The 23099-nt window shown below is 27.4% G+C and overlaps 1 protein-coding gene across 1 annotated transcript; it reads left to right on the top strand.

The window, feature by feature from the left end:
* Window positions 1-13698: 13698 nt before the first annotated feature.
* LOC127245547 (agamous-like MADS-box protein MADS4) lies at window positions 13699-21114 on the top strand. Its single transcript, XM_051266518.1, has 8 exons — window positions 13699-13952; window positions 15801-15879; window positions 19429-19496; window positions 19608-19707; window positions 20249-20290; window positions 20365-20406; window positions 20525-20673; window positions 20782-21114. Exons 1-8 carry the CDS (start codon window positions 13768-13770, stop codon window positions 20873-20875), a joined length of 759 nt encoding a protein of 252 aa, XP_051122475.1. The 5' UTR covers window positions 13699-13767; the 3' UTR covers window positions 20876-21114.
* The last annotated feature ends 1985 nt before the right edge of the window (window positions 21115-23099 follow it).

Genomic DNA, 23099 nt, shown 5'->3' with positions numbered 1-23099 from the left:
AATAATCTTATTAGTATTGTGTGATATAAATATAATAATATTTGTGTAATATATTGTAAGTTGTAAGGGTATTTGTAGTGTTAGGTAGATAGTACAATTACTAAAAGAATATATATAATTTGTTATGAGACGAACCAAAATAAAAAAAATAAATAATTTGTTATGGGACAAAGAAAATATTTAATAGTATAATATTATGTCAGAAAAAATATATTTAAAATAAGTATTTAAAAATATGATGAATATATAGTATCAGAACTAAAATCTATATCTATAAATAGAACCTATGTTCTTTTGGGATTTCATTGGAGCTATGTTTATTAAATTTATAAGTATTTGTTTGAATATAATATTTTATATATAAAAAAAATCTATAAATAAAGAGCTTGATTTATATCCTTTTACTGATTATTCTTTATAGAATTATAAAAAGATTTTTTTTTATTATTTTTATAAAAATATTATTCAGACTACTAATCAAACAAATACATATTATATAATAATAATAATATAATAGTGTGTTTGTAAGTATATAGGTATATGTATGTATATATTAGTCTAGTATCTATATTAATGTATTATAATATAATAGAGAGAAAATGTGTAGTAGAGAGGGAGAGCTGGATAGGAGGTGAGAAAATAAGTGAATTGATTGTCTATTTTATTAATTGAATGAACGTATGCATAATTTATAGGCAAATGAAAGTACAATAAAGACTACGTAGTATCCACATATTAATTACACCATATACATGTGTATACTACGTAGTGTACAATACCCCATCTTGGAAGTTTTATACAAAGAATGTGTCTTGTTAAAACCTTACTATGAAAAAACCCTGTGAGAAAAAATCATAGTGGAGGAAAATACATTATTCTTGTATTAATGCGCTCCCCCTGTTTTAGACTTTATTTGATGTCTTTTATCTGATACATTCCAATTCCTTGTACCAATTTGTTGAATGTTGCAGTCGGTAGCGCCTTCGTGAGTAAATATGCAAAATTTTCAGACGATCGAATTTGTTGCACATTAATTTCACCACTCCTGAAGATCATGAGTGAAGAAGAAATTAGGAGATATGTGCTTTGTCCGATCGCCTTTAATATATCTTCCTTTTAATTGAGCTATACAAGCTGCATTATCTTCAAATAATATTGTAGGAGGTAATATATCATCGGTAATCAAGTCACAATTTTTCTGAATATGGTAAGTCATAGACCTCAACCAAACGCATTCACGACTGGCTTCATGAATTGCTAAAACCTCAGTATGGTTTGAAGAAGTAGCTGTTATCGTCTGTTTAGCATATCTCCAAGAGATTGCGGTTCCGCCACAATAAATAACCAGTTTGAGATTTTATTTTGTGTGGATCAGACAGATAACCAGCATCAGCATAATCAATTAATTCATTTCGAGATTTACTCGAATAAAATAAACTGAGATCATGAGTCCCCTGAAGGTAAGGAAAAATATGCTTGGTACCATTCCAATGGCGCTTTGTAGGGGATACGCTAAACATGGCCAGTAGATTTACTGAAAAAGATATATCTAGCCTGGTACAATTTGCAAGGTACATTAATGCGCCAATAGCGCTGAGATATGTTACCTCGGGGCCAAGTATTTTTTCATTTTCTTTTCTTGATCTAATGGATCTTTACTCGGATCAAGAGATCTGACTACCTTTGGGTTTAATTTATATGCTTCAGACATATTGAATCCCCCAGGAACTTTAATATAAATATCAGTATCCAAGGAGCCATAAAGATATGCAGTAACTACATCTAAAAGACGCATATCGAGCTTTTCTCGCACTGCTAGGCTCACAAGGTATCTAAATGTTATTCCATCGACAATTGGAAATTATATTTTATCAAAATCTACTCCAGGTCCTTGCGAGAATCCCTGAGCTACAAGATGGACTTTATATCTCACAATTTCATTATGCTAATTTCTTTTTCGTACAAACACTCATTTGTATCCAACTGGTATTTATACCATCTGGTGTTTGAACAATTAGTCCGAAAAATTCTCTTTTGTTTAATGAATCAAACTCTGATTGAATCGCATTTTCCCATTTTGGACAGTCATTTCTTTGCCGATATTCATGAACCGATTTTGCCTCTGGATCCTCATTTTCTTCCATATATCAAGTGCTAAATTGTATGCGAAGGCATTATTAATAATTGCCTCTTTACGGTTCCAATATTTTCTTGAAGTAACATAGTTAATTGAGTTTTCAATAATCTCATCATATTCTTCAAGATCGTGCTCTTCTGGAGCACTTATTTCAAGGTTGACTTCTTCGTTAGATTGAGGTTTATCAATGTCATTCCTGATATTTTCATGATTATCATCATTAATTTCTCTTTTCTTTCAAAGATGTTTGTCTTTGGAACCAAGTGGTCTACCACACTTCAAGCGTGTTGCTGATTCATTAGCACTTCCAATTTGTCCATCAGGAACAATTATTTTAGTTGGAGTATTAGCAGCTTGGATATATGATCGAGTGACTTTGCTCGAGTCATTCAAAGCATCCGGTAACTGATTTGCAATATTTTGCAAATATATAATGTGTTGAACTTCTAGTTCACACTAATTTGTACGAGGATCACAAAAATTCAATGGGATTTTCCAATTAATATCCTTTTTCGGTTCATTTATGTCTCCCCCTAATGTCAGAAAATATGATTCGTTTAAATGACAATCTGCAAATCTTGCAGTGAATAAATCATCCGTCATAGGTTCAAGATATTTTATAATTGACAGCGATTCATATCTGACATAAATGCTCAATCTATGTTGAGAGGACCCATTTTGTACGTTTGGGGGGTGGAATAGGAACATAAACAGCACACCCAAAAATACGTAGATGAGATATATTTGGTTCGTGACCAAATACTAACTGCATCAGGGAGTAGCTATGATAGTTTGTCGGCCTCATTCTTATAAATGTTCCTGCATGTAAGATTGCATGTCCCTTAGCTGAAACAGGCAACATGGACCTCATCAGTAATGGTCTAGAAATCAATTGCAATATTTTAATAAGTGATTCTGCCAGGTCATTTTGTGTATAAACATGAGCAACTGGGTGCTCTACATTAATTCAAATTGACATGGTATAATCATCAAATGCATTCGATGTATATTCACCAGCATTATCCAGACGTATAGTCTTAATTGGATTATTGGGGAATTGTGCCCGTAATTTAATAATTTGGGCAAGCAATCTCGCAAATATCATATTGCGAGTAGATAATAAACAGACATGTGACCATATCATAGATGCATCAATAAGCACCATAAAATATTTAAATGGCCCACACGGTGGGTCTATTGGTCCACATATAGATAATAAACAGACATGTGACCATATCATAGATGCATCAATAAGCACCATAAAATATTTAAATGGCCCACACGGTGGGTCTATTGGTCCACATATATCTCCTTGTATTCTTTCCAAAAATGTAGGTGATTCAATACCTACTTTAGCTGGCGATGGCTTGGTTATCAATTTTCCCTGAATGTAGGCAACACAGGTTAACTCATTTGAGTTTAACACTTTTTGACATTTTAATGAATGGTCATGCAAATTCTCAATTATTCGCCTCATCATTATACTGCCAGGATGCCCAAGACGATCATGCCATATTTGAAAATCGGTAATCTTTTGATCTACCATATGGTGTGTTTCAACAACACCTAATCTGTTATAATATAAGCCAGTAGAGAGTGAGGGTAATCTTTCAATGATGCATTTCCTCTTATCAATGATATTGGTGAATCAATAAAAATTCACCATCAGTATCACTCATGGTTTCAATGTGATAACCATTTTTCCGAATCTCATGAAAGCTTAGTAAATTTCTTCGAGCTTTAGTGGCCAACAGTGCATACTGTATCACAATTTTCGTCCCTGCACGGAGAAATATAATGGCTTCTCCAGACCTTTAATTAATTTTGCACTGCCACTTATTGTATTGACATTTATCATTTTCCTTTTCAAATGGGAGCTATATTTTTCGTGTTTCAATATAGTATGTGTCGTTGCACTATCAATGAAACACATATTTGTATCATTTTGATTGACACCTTCAAATATAAATAAACGCAATATTAATAAATATTACAAAATACATTACAAAAATGTAATATACAATATTAATAAATATTACAAAATCCACATATAAGTTTATAATTACTATTCAAGCTATCTAATTTTAACTTTACGAGCTTTGTTCTATTTACATTTTCTTTTTTCAATTCCGACAATTTTGAATACAAATTTATATAATAATTTATTTTTCTTTTTTTTTTTAAAATATTACATTAAATATAAAATATACCCTCTTGTTATTGTACTTTCTCTGTCCTAACTAATTAGTTTTCTTTATCTTAGACACAGAATTTTAGGCATTGTATAAATAATTAAAAAATATATTTATAAAAATAATTATATATTAAAATTGAGACAATTAAATATTTAATTTCAATCAAAAAATTATAAATTATTAATTTTAAAATGTAATTAAAATGTATAATTATATTTAAAATATGAAAAATTAAATTATATGAGACAAACGAAAATAAAAATAATTGACAAATTAAGTACGACGAAAATGAGTAATTATTATTATTAGATGCATGATTTTACAAAGCTCACTAATTTATTAATTATTATGAAAATTGAAACAAAAGGGAATGATACTTAGCCGAGCCGAGCCAATGCAAGTCAGTTCGCATAATTATTATTGATTGGTGAGGTGGGGTGGGGTGGGGGTGGGGGGTGGTTGTTGGGGGTTGGGGTAGGGGGGTGGGGGGGTTAGGAGTGGGGTGCGGTGGGGTCCACTCTTCCATAGGGATGTGACTTGCTTTAAATTTAGCTTTCCAAAAGTAGTAAAGAGTTCACGTGTCCGAAGGCGCTGAGTCTGAAAGTGCCTGTCTATTTAAGGTTAAATATCAGACAGAATTTGTACTCTGACCCCACAATAATTACATACAAAAATAAATATTTTTTCGTCGAAATTTATATCTATTTGACTGTACATAATTTTTTTAAAAAAAAAAAAAATTTTATAAAAAATAAAAATAAAAAAAGTATTATTTTTACTTTAAAAAAATAAATATTTTTTATATCGATAAAAAAATAAACATAAATTTGAATGATAAAAAAAAGTATATATATATATTCTATCAATATTATTGATACTAATTTAGTTCCTCCATTGGTCCCCAGTCTCATTAATATACATACAAAAATATATATATATCTATAGAGTAATTTATTATTATTCGAAAACTACTACTCATATTCAAATATGTATATATCGAGTTTTTAGTTTTATTTTAATTTTGTAACTTCACTTTCATAAAAATAATGCATTCTACAATCTTAATTTCTTGCTAATTTTAGGTGCCATTTTAATCAGGTGCATTTATTGTATAGACTAATACTTGGTCACTCAATATATATATATATATATTAGGTTCGGCCGGGGTTTATCCAGTGCGTACTTTCGGGTACCGATTGCGGATTTCTACGTCATCCAAAAAAAAAATATATATATATAAATAGAGTCAATAGAAAACAAACACACATATATAACCAAAAATTTTTTGCTCGAACCAATCAAATTTATTTTTATACTGTCTATCAAATGAATTAATTTATTTTTATTTAATTTTTTTTTATGAACAAAAAAAGCATTTACATTTACTTGGGAGGAGTTTAATTTTGAGTGTGAATTTTAATTAAATAAATTAAAATTACTTATGAATTTGAAATATTTTACAATTAAACCATTATCAATTATAGGAAGTATTTGATATGATACAATATTTAAAATTTAAATAAGATACATTGTTAATTTTGGAAACTTGAAATTCATTATATTACTAAACAAAACTAACGAATTTGATGAAATTATATTAAAGATATCTATAATCTAAATCTCTTAAGCCAAAGGAGACCTTAAGTTCATTATAAATTAGCTACATTTTAATATAAATGTATATTATATATATGGAAATTCTATTAGAATACTATATCCGTCTGGCTGCTCTAAGGTCTCATTTATTTTTTTGTGTTGATATTTGAATATTAATTATTATTTTGAAAATATAATACAATTAAAAAAAAAGACAAAAAATACTTCTATTAGTGCCTTATAGTACTATTATAATAACATATGTGCAAAAAATTATACAAATATAAAAATATTTTTAATATTAAGTACAGTGACGCAAAACGTAAATGAGACCCTTAGAGCCGGACGAATGGAGTACTTTATATCATATTACTCCCTCGGTCCTACCTAAATTGCCTCCTTTAGTTTAGGCACAAAGATTTAGGTATGGTGTAATTAGTAAATAATTAAGAAGTATATTAGTAAAAATAATTATGACTTAATAAAAATAATTATAGATTAAAATTAATATGACTAAATAGTTTAATTAAAATAAAAAAAAAATTATAAATTATGAATTTTAAAATGTAATTAAAATGTATATTTATATTCCAAAAAAGAAAATGACAAATTATGTTGGACAAACACAAATAGAAATAATGAACAAATTAAATGGGACGGAACGAGTAATAATATATTCATCTGTAATCCAAATTTATTTATTTATTTTTTTGCTTATTATCATAACATATTTCCTTTTTTCATTTTTAGTAAAAAAAAAAATACTATTTTTCTTTTTCTTTACTATTAAAGGAAAAAATTTCTATTTTCACCTATTTTTTTTTAAAAAAAAATCACGTCTAATCAAATGAACATATTTTTAGATAACGGAAATTTATATTTTTTGAAATTCCCTAACATATTTCACAAGATGGTCATAAATTCTTAGAACAAAATTTCAACAACCTACAAAAACAAGTATTCAATTAATGAGTTTGCATAATAAAAAAGACAATAGTAATCAATAAACTTTCAACTATTTCTATACTATATTTATAGAGAGAGAACATTAGGTTTCATAATAAGTATTAATTAAAGCCAAGAATAATTAGTTAAGTTTTAGAGTTTAGTTTATAGATATTTGAGAGTGTTTTTTAGGTAATTAGTTTGACACTTTGAGTTTCTTGTTCGATTACAACTTAACTACAAAAAAAATAATATATTTGTAATGAAATTCTATCCCTAAAGTTCACGTAGCTAACGTAATTTCATCCCTAATTCCGTCTCTAATGCCATTAGTAACGGAAAAAGTAGATTTAGAGGCAAAAAAAATTTTGGTATAAAAATAATTTTTTCTTGTAGTGTTATTGCATAAATATAATTTTATTATTATTATTATTATTTTACATTATTTAGAATAATTTTATAAATTCCGTTTAAAATGGTTGTTAGATAAGAAAATTTTTGTGCGAAAATAGTTAAAAAAAAAAAAAAAAGAAAGAAAAAGAAATAGATCATCTCAAATGAGATATAAGAGCAAAAATTTTGTGAGGGATGAGTATTATAAATGTTATTTAACCTTATAAATTTGTAGAAATTATATCTTGATTTTAAAATATTTCTTAGTACACAAAATATTTGATGTTGGCCTTTGTATGAATTTAACCGTGTGTCGATCAAAACAAACTAAAATGTCGAAAAATTATTACAGTCGTTATTCATATTATTAGAGAATAATGAAAAAACAAAAATTATTTCTCAAAATGTTTGAGTAATTTATAATTTAAGAACATTATAACTTTACAATGATTTATATTCTAGAATGGAGTTATTTTAATTAACTATAGTTATGTTAAATAAGAACATATAAATATAGGCACCGATAAAATATATGAGTGTCAATGTCTTGAATATGAAGAGATTCAAGACCTAATCCGAATAAGTTTCGACTATATTTAACCTACGCTCGGACAAATCGTTACCTATGTACGGCCCAATGATTCCGATGGATTCGATTCTGAAAAAGCTAATATCTACCAAATCCAAATGAAAAAATAAATAAAAACTTTGAGAATTATATATAGACACATATATCATACCATGAAAGTTATTATTTAGACTTGATATTTTTTTCTTTTTCTATATTTTAAAATGAAAATTGTAGCCCTATAATTATTAGAATTTTATGAGACATCATCATAGCCAAAACCTAAGTGAACTAAATAATTATTTTATATTTCAAAACAAATGAATTTCATCATAATTTGTAAGTACAAGTTCACAAGTTCAAATAATGCTTTCTCGGTTAAAATATAAAATAATTGAATATTTAGTTATAGGATATAAAAAAATAAAATAAAAAATAAAATGAAAAGCCCCCCTACTTGGGAGATAAGTTGTAATACTCCCTCCGTCCTAAAATTAAATATCCATTTGCTTTTTGTACGTAGTTTTAGAAATATTAGTATTATATTGGAATATAGTAGTAATAAAGTAAAAATGACTAAAATAATCTTATTAGTATTTGTGATATAAAAGTAATGACATTTGTGTAATATATTGTAAATTGTAAGAGTATTTGTAATGTTAGGTAGATAGTACAGTTACTAAAAAAAGAAATAGATACTTTGTTATGGGACAGACTAAAATGGAAAAATGGATACTTTGTTATGGGACGGAGGGAGCCCTCCGTCCCGTGGGAAGGGTGACGTTTGCTTTTTGCACGTAGATTTGTGAATATTAGTATTATATTGGATTACAGTAAAAAAGACAAAAATACCCCTATTAGTATGGTGTAATATAAAAGTAATGACATTTGTGTAATATATTATAAGTTGAAAGTGTATTTATTATATTAAATAGGTAGTACAATTACTAAATTAAGAAATGATAACTGGAGCGAGGGAGTATTAACATTTTGACCACGTCACCTATTTAAGAAAAATAAATCGAAATTATATATGGGTAATAATCTAGCCAAATTTAATATGAAATGAAATTTAAAGGCCTAATCACTTTTTACTTGATTAATTAGTCTCATGTCAAATTAGGCATGCCTATTCTCCTACGAATATATAGATTTGATTTTTCAAGAACTAGGACTGTGCTTATTTTTCTTTTGATCTTTCCAATTCCCTTTTTTTTTTTTTTTTTTTTTTTTTGTATAGGTTATTTTTAATTTTTTTTGAGATAGTATATTAATTTTTTATTTAAATGTAACTATTGTTGATGGACTAACACATTGTATCTAATGTCAGTAAAATAAATATAATATATAATATATTGTATGAAAAATATATATTTTAAATAAAATTTATATAGATTGTAGTATATATTTAATAATTATATAGTACAAAATAAAATTAACAAACCAATTGAAGCTTATATATATATATATATAAACATACTCAATGGCTTATAATTTTTTTTTTTCTACTTTTTAACTACACTTATTATTATTATTATTATTATTATTATTATTATTATTATTATTATTATTATCACTTCATTTATCCCGTAAATAAGTATATGGTTGCTTGTTGTACGCATATTTTTTAATATTATTATAATATTGATATGTAATTTAAATTAAGAGAAAATGATTAAAATAACTTTAATACATGATATAAATGTAATGATATTTGTATAATATATGTTAAATATAAAATTATTTTTAATATTGGATACATAGTACAATTACTAAAATAAAAAAAAATACTCGTTACGGGACAAACCAAAAGTAACAAAATGAATAATTTGTTAAGGGACAAACTCAAATTATTATTATTATTATCATTATTCTCTTCGTCCACTAAATCTGTCTATTTTTATTGTCAAAAAAAATATGTAATGTTTATGTATGGAAAATAATTTTTACACAATTTATATTTTTCAATATTTTATTTATTTATATACTTTCAAAAATATTTTTATTTTATATCAAAATAAATCATTATAATAATATATTTATTAAAATCTGTCCAACTCATATTAATATACATATACTATTCTATCCGTCTCACTAAAAGTGTCCATGTTAATGTAGACATGAAAATTTAGGTAAAATATAATTAGTAAGTAATTAAAAAATATATTAATTAAAATAAAATAATTATAAATTAAGATTAAAATAACTAAATAATTTAATTAAAATTATAAAAATTATAAAATTTGAATGTAATTAAAGTAAATAATTATACTCTCTCCGTCCCGTTGGAAGGGTGCCGTTTGTTTTTTGCGCGTAAATTTTTTAATATTAGTATTATATTGGATTGTAGTGAAAAAGACAAAAATACCCCTATTAATATGGTATAATATGAAAATAATGGCATTTGTGTAATATAGTGTAAGTTGAAAGGGTATTTATTATGTTAAGTAGGTAGTACAATTACTAAATTAGAAAATAACAATCTTGTTTTAAGACAGACGAAAATGAAAAATTATAACTTTTCAATAGGACAGATCGAGTATTATTTTTTTTAGAAAAAGATAAATTACAATGGATGAAAATATATAAAAATGGACTCCTTATCTGGTAGGGAGATATAATAATAATAATAATATTATTATTATTATTATAGGAATGGCATATCAAATCAAATTTCAAGATCCAAAGTGATGAGGACAGAGTATGGTTGGGACATATCACACATGTGATGTCAAATCCCTTTTTACTAATCCGTACAGCACTTACAATTACGTATCACCGATATACTTATATCACTATCTTCCCCCATTTCAACATATATTTTTAAAACCTGTATTTTATACCATATAATTTTATTATTTATTTTTAAAGAGTATGTTACAGTAATAATTAAGAGTAGTATGAAAAAGTAGGAATAATTTTGTTATAAAGTGAGGACTACGGCTACTAAATAAGAAAACAAAGACAATTGTTTTAGGACGAACGAAAATGAAAAAACAAGACAAATTTTTTGGAACGGAGGGAATATTTATTTTGAGTTCTTATTATTACTAAAATAATTTGTATACACAAATTTTAATAAAATTATGTATTTTTAGTTTATATAATATTATACTCTCACCGTCTCATTTCTCATGTCCACCTTTTTATTTACGTCCGTCTCACTTATTTTGTCACTTTTTTTTCGAAAAATAATTATACACTTTAATTTTATTTTAAAAAATTTAATTTATATTTTTTAAATTTTAATTATACTAATCAATTATCTTAATTTTAATCTATACTTATTTTTATTATATGATAATTATTTTTACTAATACATTTTTAATTATTTACTAATTATACCATTTCTAAATTCCTGTATTTACAGTAAAACAGACAAAATATCCGAGACGGAGGAAGTATTAAAATTATTAGTACACAAACTCTAAGTGAATTATGTATATCAAAAGATTAATAAAAAAATATTATACTCGTTTACTAAAATTATGTTATTATTTATTTTTTGGATATCCGTTAAATTTATGTCAATTATATTTATGTAAACAACTTTATCCATAAACTTTTTTTATTACAATGATTTTAAGAAAAAATAATTCATTTATCACTATATGTTCTACTCATTCCATTATATTTTTACTAATACTTTAATAGATTTTTCATAATATTTCTAATTTACTATTTACTACTTGTATTAATATTAAAATATTATTATTTTTAAAATTTTTGTATCCAAACAAATTTACATTTTTCGGACGGAATGATTAATGTATAAAAAAATTGCTAAAGATTAAAAATGTAAAAAAAGAAAAAAAAAATCCACATGGCTAATTTAAATGTGGTGTTGATTCGTCAACATATATATGTGTAAAAATATTGACTGCAGTTACAATACTGACAACACATTGTTAAGAGAAAGCTAGTACAATTCATAAATACCAACAACATATTATATGTTAAATAATAACACATAGTTTTGTCACACATGGTTCGCCTAGTGTGACTTTCCCGTCGGACCTGGTTTGCAAGATATTAAGTTCGGTCGAGGATTTACCTTAATAATATACACTACATTTCCATTAATACATCATAAAAAAATGTTAAATCATACATATATATATATATATATGGCGACAGTTACAATGCTGAATTTAAAGTTCAGCGCTGTGCTGAACAACGCCCAATAAACTTACAAAAAGCACACGACATTACTATTAACAATACGTCATTTATATTAATATAATACAAATGCATCGCATGAACTAACAAAATATGATATAGACTTAGATAACACATGCAACAGTTGATTTTAGCACACCACATACTCTTGTACAGTACTCACTATAATTATGAACAAACATCACATGTTGTGTGTAATAAAAACATGCATTGTTTTTATAATTCACACGTGTTGTTTTTATGACTTTTGTGTTTGATATATTTAGCTATTAATTTAAACAATAATAGAATTAAAAAAAATAAATAATGTAGTATATTATATTATTTTGAACAGTTAAACGAGCAAAATAAAAATTGGTTTAAATAGTATATAGGAATAATAATAATAAAAAAAAAGGTTTAAACTAAAATCCTTAATTACACCAATCTCAATTATTTTATATATATGCATTTATCCCAACTGTTTTTATTTTTTTCTTTTATTATTATTATTTTCTTCTTTTTTGATAATATAGGAACTTGTGGCCGCTGCTCTCAAAATATTATTTCATACTTGAAATACTCTCAAACTATTGCAATTTATTTATTTACACAATTTTATGTTTTACCATGCTAAATAAAGTTTTTACTCATTTATAAAAACATTTAAATAAAGAAAACAGGTATCGACAAATTTATTTCTCGGGATAGGGTTGCTATCGTCGATGGAATTTAAATTGCATGATTCGGCGAAGCGAGCCAAATTTTATATAAGAACAATATAATAGTAATAATAATAAGTATTCGTGGACAATGTAATAAAAATGATCGATTTAGATGCGCAAGGAAAGTCGTAAATGGAGATTTGCAAATCTTTGCTTGCATTAATGAGTAAAATTTGAGATAATTGCCAATATTAGGCGAACAACAATTCTTCCCAGTATATTTATTCTGAGTTCACAACTTTAATTTGGCTAAGGAATTAAGCAGCAGACTCGTCTACATTTGGTGCCAACATAAATTGTCAGATTCAGTTATTTCATATTTATTTTACAATTCAGGTTTTTATTTAAATAAATAAATATATGTATATATATAAATCAATAAATTATTTTAGATAAGTTGCTCCAAAATTGACATATTAAGGCAGAAAATTTTGTGGGGGGGGCAAAATGGGGAAATCAGGTTAGGTAATTGAGGTTCTTTCAGTCTCTTTAGTTTAGGGCCACTTCAGAGATCGACACGTGGCAAGACTCTTTGACATAACTCATCAGTTTTAAGGTTTCCTTTTCTTACTTTTTTACACAAACTTGAAATAAATGTAAAAGAGAAAATTGCAGGAAATCCCTTCACAAAAACCCTCAAATCGATCTCGACCGTCGGATCAAATTGCAGTAGCTGTAAATGCAAAAATGTGAATAATTCTTCATCACCATCCCCCTTTACCCTTAGCCTGATCATGTCAGCAATAATAATCACCTCCAAAAAGTCCAAGCCACATAAAATCACAAAAAGAAAAATTGCAATTTATTTTTTTCTTTTAAATTAAAAAATTAAAATGAGAGAAATCTAGGTTTTGCAACTGGATTGATTCATTGGATCATGCTTTCTCTCTCTCACACACATATATATATACATACAGATATATGTATATATATTATTACTGGGAGCAAATTTATTAAGAACACAGAAGAAAGAGAGGGGAAAGGGGGTTGTTTATTTTGTGTTTTTGTGGGTTAAAGAGAGAGAGAGAGAGAGAGAGAAGAGAGAGAGAGATGGGAAGAGGGAGAGTTGAGCTGAAGAGAATAGAGAACAAGATCAACCGGCAAGTGACTTTTGCAAAACGAAGGAATGGCCTTTTGAAGAAAGCATATGAGCTTTCAGTTCTTTGTGACGCTGAGGTTGCTCTGATTATCTTCTCCAATAGGGGAAAGCTGTACGAGTTTTGCAGTAGCTCTAGGTATACAAATACATACATACACACACACCCCATATATATGTATACATATAATACAGATATATCTGGTATTAAAAATGAAAATTCCAGCCAAACACCATATATCTATCTATCTATTTATCCATATGTGTGAGGGCGTGCTGCAGTGCCTATATTCATGTATAATGTTGTAGAGTTAATTAGATATTAGGGTTTTTTAATTTTTTGAAAAAATTAATTGGAATGTGTGTTTTTTGGGGGTTACTTTGTTTGTGTTATTTGAGTGTGGTAATGTTGAATTCCTTGTTATCGTATGATTTGGAGATGAGATGAGATGAGATGAGATGAGGGAAGATGGATCTGGTGGTGTGGTCTGGTCTGGTCTAAAAATTCAATCTTGGAAGAAAAGAGGGAAAAGGAAGGTTTCTTTTTTGGTGTTTGGGAGGGGGAGGGTTTTTGGTTTTTCCGTTTCAGTGAATGTTTTCGAGGCGTATAGGACTCCGTGCTTGTGGTTTTTGCTAGATCTGCAACAGGAAGGAAACCCCCCAACCCCAACCCCAACCCCAACCCCAACAATACATACATACATACATGAATTACCAGATAGATCATTTCATTTCAATTCCATCTCTATATTTATTTGTGTTGGGGTTTCTGCTTCCTCTTCCTCTCTCTACCCTTCTCTCTCTCTCTCTCTCTCTATATATATATATATATGTATATGTGTGTATTTGTGTGCTTGTATAATTTCTCTTCTTCTTAACTCCATCCCTACATTTCGAAAGGATCAGTGGTGTTTTTTTTTTTTTTTTAAATTTCTGTGGGCAGATCGATCCGATCTGGAGAAAATTCAAGTTTTCTTTTTGATCCCCTTGTTTAAATTTGAATTTTTTTTTTGTTTTTAAAGTAGTGTTTATTGGGACAAATCTGAGTGTTTTTTTTTTTTTATTGTGGAGCTTTAAAAATGGGTTTTGAGTTTGTGTTTAGGTCAAAATTAAAGCTTTTTAGGGTTTCAAGTTCGTCTTTTTTCCAATTTTTTGGATAAATCAGAGTTAGTTTTCAGTGCAATAAATTAAGGGTCCGGACAATTATCAACTGGATTTCAGGAGTAACTTTTTGTTCTTTGCTACCCATCGATTACCCTTAAATTTACCTCTCACTCCTTAAAATTTATTTTTATTTTCTTAGTTTAAAAAGTAAATAAAAAAAAAAAAAATTGGAGTGTCTTGTGTAAGTATTTCTTGGAGTTAGGGTTTGGGATTTGGGGATAAGAGGGGATACAATCTAAAGGATTCCCTTCTCTCTCTCTATCATCACTATTCCTTTTTTTATTTTGGGTGGGGGGGTGGTCACTCTGCAGGATTTTACCTTTTTTTTTTACTAAAATTTCATTTAATTTGAAGCTGCAATGTTATTTTGTCATGTCTTTGTGGATTCTTGTGAGTTCATCCAATTATTTAGGGGTCATTACATCTTTAACAAAGCTGCAAGAAAGACAATTATATGTATGTTTTTACGCAATCAGATCAGAAGAGTTGCTCCTTAATTTCCCATGGACAATAATACTTCACCTCCCTCTAATCTCTCTCTCTCTTACACACACACACATATATATATACATATTGTAGTCAGTCCTCAGACATCTTGAATTACTCCGAAGATCAAAGAGAGGCTTTCTTTCTGATCTGTACTAATCAAGAAGGCATATATATATTGTCATGATTAGACAGAAGCATGTATGCATTGCCATTCACACACTATCATCATAATTTTGCAGTTAGAGAATATACATCTGAAAATCTGCAGAGATTAATTAATATCGATGTTTAATGAATAATTGAATTTTTGTTGTTGTTGTTGTTGTTTTGGCAGCATGATCAAGACACTGGAAAGGTATCAGAAGTGCAACTATGGAGCTCCCGAGGCTAATGTCTCCACAAGAGAAGCACTGGTAATTTAATTTTCTCACTCCTCTTTTTCTTTCACATACAAATCCATATATAAAATTTAGATCATATGTTATTTATCATCTCAATTTGAGGCTAGATGGGGTCGAAAACTCTAGAAGTGTCCGTATATTTAAGTGACGAGTTTTCCGAGTTTATATATATACATTAGAATTGCCAAAATATATTTGGCCTAATGGGAAGGAATACAAGGAATGGATTAATCAATACATGATGATTAAATCAATCCGATTTTTAATCTAGTGTTTGGGATTATTGGTTGGTTTACGAACTATTCTAATTTGTTATTTGGGATTTGAAATTTATTTTTCGAAGCTTGTTTTACATTAGGTATGTTATTTGGGGTTTTGAGTTTTGTTATTCATTAGCATTACGGCTATCCCAAGCGACGTGAAGGTGTGTGTGCCGACAGTGTGATCAAATTGAAACCTTAAAAAATATGTCACAAGATTCGAAAGGGGTGCCAATTCAATGCCTAACAAAATCCGTCATCTTGTATAAATACAACAATTAGCACATGAATAACTAAAATTTCTTAACATAAATTAGTTTATGTAGCAATAGTATATTAAAACATTCAAGAACAAAAACAACATTTGAACAATAACTAAAAAAAATACACACTACCCCCCCCCCCCCTCCCCCCCCCCCAAAAAAAAAATAATAATAATAAAAAAAAAACCTAAGCAACTTAAATATATTGTTAATCAAACAAAATAACTAATTCCTTAAACCACATATTCATACCAAGAATAAAATTTTTAAAGTTTATAAATATTACTCTCTCCATCATTCAAATGTATGCTAATATATATTTTTTTGTTGTCATAAAAAAATATTCGCATTTTCTTTTTAGTAAATAAAGACATTCATTCAAAAAAATATATATTAAAACATAGAATTCACATAAATCCAAAACGTCGAGCTAAGATCTTGGCATATACCTAATTCTTCAATCGGCACCCTTCAATTCTTGACATATGTAGTTTGTGCAATAGGATACGATTAGATTATCCCATTACGGAGTCATATCCTTAACATTTTGTCGGACAATATGTTTTAGTTACATTGGTCGTTACAAGCTTTCAAATCTTGTTGGCAATCAAGTGTCTTGCTAGAATTCTTCAATTGTGTTCTTTTAGTATTTAAAAATTTTAAAATTTTTGTTGAAAACTATGAAAATATTATTATTATTTGTTAAAAGTATTTTGAAATAAAATAGTGTATATTTATTGAGAAATAGTATGTATTGAAAATGATATCTATTGAAAGTGAACAAAGCCAAATATTTTTAGAGAAGTAAAACTGTACCTACATATTCTTTCACTTAAACAAAACCAAAGAAAAGAACAAATGAATCTTCTTTACCAAAAAAAAAAAAAAAAAAATTATAAATGTGCACGAAATATGGCTAATGAAGCTAGCCTCGAATTTTATGGTGGTTATGGTATGATAAAATCAATGTGATAATGCAAAAAATGAGAATCTACACTAATTAAAAACAACACATAATGACTTATAAACCATGTTAGATAACCAAGCTTTGGATTGTCACGTGTGATCGATCGAGCAATGTAAAAATCTTGAGATCATTAAAACAAATTGCAATTTGTGAGCAGATATTTCAAATTTAAGTGTTTCTATTAGTGATATGATTTATTTGGAGTTTAATTCATGTTCTAGACAATCATAAAATTATAATCTTAAACCTTCAATCTATATGGTCTTGTCTTAAATAAGACATTGTGTGAAACAATATTTCAACGAAACATAGTCAATCTTGATGTTGTAAAACATAAATTAATCAGATCATTTGTCAATATTGTTGTGTATTTCAAGATCGTCAATTTAATTAGTTTCTAACCTTTGGAATTGACAAATGTAGGTAGTTTGTTAGATTAGTTTTGTGTTATTAAATATATCTTTTATTTCTTGTAAGAGTTGAAATTCTGGTTTGTATGTCTTTGTTTGTAATTTGTGTAGTTTTGGATTTAAACTTGTTCAAGTGACATTGGATATTATATTTTATGGTAGAATTCTGGTTTTAAAAATAATGTTATCGGATGAAAGAAATAAGATTTAATACTAATTATATAAAAATGATTGTTAAAAATACAAATGATTTCATAAGATACCTTTGTAAACTATCATGTATATAGTTGTTTGTTTAAGTGTTTTTACCGTGAGATATAGAGAATTCAAAAAATATTATGAAAATTATATTTAATGTTTTCTTTTTTTACAGAAATCTTTTATTACTATGCATGTTTGTATATTGTATATTATATAAGTATTTTTTAGGTATAATTATTAAGAAATTGTGTAAAAATAAAATATTAAGTGAATACATTCTAGATATAGTAATATGTTTAGAAAAAATTATAACTTCGGTCCCGCTTATATGTCTAATTATCACTTTTGTTATGTAATTTTGTATGGTTGTAACTTGTATTTTCATCAAATAATTACATTATATTATGTTTTCTTTTTTATATTTAAAATATTATATGATATTCTTGAGATTTTTTTTTTTAATTTCCTAATGCAAAAGTGAAGTATTGTAATTTTATAGGACAGATAGAAATGAACAAAATTGCTGGAAAAAAAAAAAAGAATCGACCATGTATATATATATATATATTTGTAATTTTCTCCTAATAAATTGCAACAAATAAGTATTGATTTCTTTTGAACATTTTTTAGAATACATAAAAAATTCCAAACTATATCATATTTGAAAATAATGAAGTGATTGGCATAGTTGTGATTAATTTCTATGGTTGAATTGTCTATTAATTCCTCATAGATCAATGATCCAATATTCCATAGCGACGGTCGAATACTCCTTCCATCCCGAGCTGGTTTGCTAGTTTTACTTTTTACACAATTTTGATAATATAATTTTGACACATTTATTTTATAAATTATATTTAAAATGAAAAAAAAAAAAAAAAAAAAAGAGGGAAAAGCACATAAAAATGAAGAAAATTTTTGCATAAGTTGCCATATCCCAATTAATAGGTAAAACAATCTTATAGTACAGATTAAACAGTCAATAATACATGCTGTGTGAAATAAAATTATATGACTTTTGTTTATATTTGTAAGTTCAGTGTATATAAGTATGTTATGTGTTAGAATCAGTTATAGTATGTATTGTGCGAGATTGTATTATGTGTTGTTAATTTATCGGTTTTCATATATAATATATGTGTTTGTTTGGGAATTGAATTTTAAATACACTTTTATCCTATTCCCCCTCCCCCAAAACATTAAATCAAATACCTATTTTTCATTTTTTATATTATACTAAAAATCAATTTTACATTCAAAACATCGCATCAACACCTATTTATATCCCATCATACAACTATTCAAATTTAAAATTTTTACTGTTCATGGTAATATCTTAGTGCACGATAGGCTGAATTTTAAGCTGACATGCTAGAACAATTTGCCAATATATGGAAATATATCCGTTTTAATTAATTTGACCTCTATATATATATATATATATGTATGTATGTATGTAGGAACTTAGCAGCCAGCAGGAGTACATGAAGCTGAAGGCTCGGTATGAAGCCCTACAGCGTTCCCAAAGGTGTTATCACTTCACATCACATCTACACAATACAATACAATTTACTTTGATTAATTTGTCCAGCATTAGTTAATTTTATTACAAGCTGTATGTATGTATATATATATATAGGAATCTTCTTGGAGAGGATCTTGGGCCTTTGAACAGCAAAGAGCTGGAATCTCTGGAGAGGCAACTCGATGTTTCCCTCAAGCAGATTAGATCAACTAGGGTAAATTTAATTAATTAAATCATTAATACTTCTTTCATACAAACCAATTTCCTTCTATTATATTTCTCCACTTTTTTATGTGTATATATATTCCCTCCGTCTCAATATAAGTTCGAAATTGTTTGGATCATAACGGCCTTATTTTTTAGTTAGAATAGTTTGATTAATTGTATATACATATATATATATAATAGCTTTTTTATTACTACTTTTTTTTATAGAAAGGAAGGAAAGTTGCAAAACTTTTTATGATAGTCGAAATTAAAAATAGTTGCAACAATTTTGAGACAAAGGGAGCATTGTTTACTTCTTATGTAATGATATATGTAATATATATATATATATATATTAAGGAATTCCTTATCATGTGAATCAAGACAATGAATAGAATTCCTATATTTGGGCACAAACCCTTAATAGAGTAGGAGTTCTCTAACATTTTTTTTTCAATTCTGCGGTAAAATTTACACATGATATTGTATGCGTTTATTAAATAATCTGCCAAAATAATCTTCAACGAATTAATTTCTTGGTTGCGCAGACCCAAGCAATGCTGGATACGCTCACCGATCTCCAAAGAAAGGTTTTCGATAATCTCTTGTATCTCATCATATATAATGTACAAACACATTTTAATCAGTTTATTTCGATTGCTAGGAGCACGCCCTCAACGAAGCGAACAAGAGCCTTAAACAACGGGTACGTACGCAACACGATGATCGTGGCCCTTTCGATCATTAGGACACTCCTTAGTCAAAAAATAATCATAAAAAAAAAGAAAAAAGATATGTTAATTTGGATTGTCTTTTTCTTACAGCTGATGGAAGTGAGCCAAATAAGCCTCCAATGGAACCCTAACCCTAACCCTCAAGACGTCGTCGTTGGGTATGGGAGGCAGGCCCCCCAACCACACCCGGACGGCGGATTCTACCACCCTCTCGACTGCGAACCTACGCTCCACATCGGGTAAGCGCTTTATTGAAAATTAATTAGGTCATTTTAAAGAAATTTATATCGTTTTCGGTAGCCGGAATTACTAGTAAATATATATATATATATGTATACGTAACTCAGGTACCACCCAGATCCGATGGCGGCAGCCGCCGCAGCGGCGGCGGCAGCGGCGGGGCCTAGTGTGAATAACTACATCTCAGGATGGCTGCCATGATAGTCTTGGTCAGCATCTATATAATTATATGTATCTATGTATGTATGTATTTATGTATGTACGTATGCATGTGAGGATAATTTAAGTTTGGGGTATTATTAATTATTAATTATTTCTAGCTCATAAATTGAATTGCTTAAACATGCATGGGAGCTAGGTTTCGATATTATTATGATTTTTAAGACAGTGGGCTACGTTGTTGTTGTTTCTGTAACTTGACCTCGATTTGGTGAATAACTCATATTTAAGTTGATGCGTTTGTGAGCATTCATTATTGTATCTCTCTGATAGTCTGTTTGGGTGTTCTGTATTTGAAATCGGAAAATATTAATTTATCTGTGATATTTTAGTTGGAAAATTATTCTTATGATTACGATGTTTTAGACAGGAAAAATGTGTTGAACAGAGCTTATCATTGTCTTGTTGAATATAAATATAAATATTTAATCGTATGTATATTTAATAGCCCAACAATATACTATCTATATATTATATATTTGATACCAGTCTCTTATTGGGGTATTTATAGGGCTGATTCGGTATGGTATATCGAAATTTATACTGTATTTTGTATATCATACCAAAAATTTTTGGTATGATAATTTATCATAACGTTACCGAACTGAGAAATTGGTATATCGAAAATTTGGTATGACTTATATTTTATATCCTATCGTACCGATTATTCGGTATGCCGAATTATCTTTCCGTTATCGATATATATCGATTTATATCGAAATTTAAACAATATCGATTTATACCGTATTATACCGAAATATCAAAATTTAACCGGTATATATCTACCATATTATATCGAAATACCAAAATTTAAACGATATATACAGTATTATACCGAAATATCGAAATTTAAACAATATTGGTATATACCGCATTATACCAAAATATAGAAATACTGAATTAGTATTTTTTTTTTACTATTTTAGAATTATTAAGAATATATTACTATATATTAAATATAAAAAAGAAATAATTTTGATATTACCGAAAATATAAAAAATAATTCGATATGTTGGTTTTTTCAGTATATACGGAAATACCGAATTTTTTTCGATATTTCGGTATATACAAAAACTACCGAAAAAATAGAAAGTGCATACCGTTACCAAACCAAAAATATTCGGTACAGTATCATATCGTACCGAAATTACAGTATACCAAAAATTCGGTATTTTCGCTACAATATACGCGATATTTCGATATATTTTCTCACTCCTAGGTATTTATACTGTTAGTGGATATATACCGCTGTTAAATTTATGAAATTTATTTTTTTATTTGATTTCGAACTTATATTCTCATTTCTTTTACACATTTATCAACGAATTGATCATTCCTAATTAATGCTCATATTTTCTTGAAATTTTCTTTAAGATTCGATTTTTTCTTTACTAAATTGTATTTTTATACTATTCTTTTGCAATATCATTTTTTACATATTATTTTTATTGCAGAAGCAGAATGTCTGAAAGATGTTAATATTATTTTTTAATTTTAATTTTATTTATTTCTTATTTGTTAGTACTAGCGGAATACTCGTGCTACGTACGATGAAATCAACGAAAAAAATTATAATTATGTATATTTTTTTAATAGTAATTTCTTTATATATTATATATATATTTTTAATCAATATAAAAAAATAAAATAATATCAATAAATTATACTATTTGCGTAAATATTAAATTTTGTAGCATTTTACTTTTATTTCTTAATTGAATGTAAGATATAATAGTATTATTTAAAATAATTTTGAATGCAAAATAAATTATATTTTAAAATTTTAATATATTTTTTTATATCTTCTTTACAACCGAAATTACAAACAAAATTATTTATCAATATATACGTTGTAATTCTAGAATAAATTTAAAACATAAGTCTATGCTTTTTTTTAAACATATATATGTGTTTATATAATTATTTTAAAAATTAATAAAATATATGCATTTAACTTTGGATAGTACTATTCATTTATTTTAAATACAAAATCTTCACTACACCCGTAACAACAATTTTAACACATCTTCTGATTTGAGCAGCCGCCGCTGGATTTTCTGAAAACACGAACTAAAAACATTATCATCATCTACCATCATCCACTAATTCTCGGTCAAACACACGCACCAAATAGAGCTGACATCAGTCCACCTCTGCAGAAACTTTTTCGGAAAGAAATATGTAATATAAATTATGATTTACATTA

This window comes from Andrographis paniculata, unplaced genomic scaffold (assembly GCF_009805555.1).
Source record: "Andrographis paniculata isolate CXL003 unplaced genomic scaffold, ASM980555v1 Contig22END, whole genome shotgun sequence".
NCBI lineage: Eukaryota > Viridiplantae > Streptophyta > Magnoliopsida > Lamiales > Acanthaceae > Andrographis > Andrographis paniculata.
This window is presented reverse-complemented; position numbering and strand designations above follow the sequence as displayed.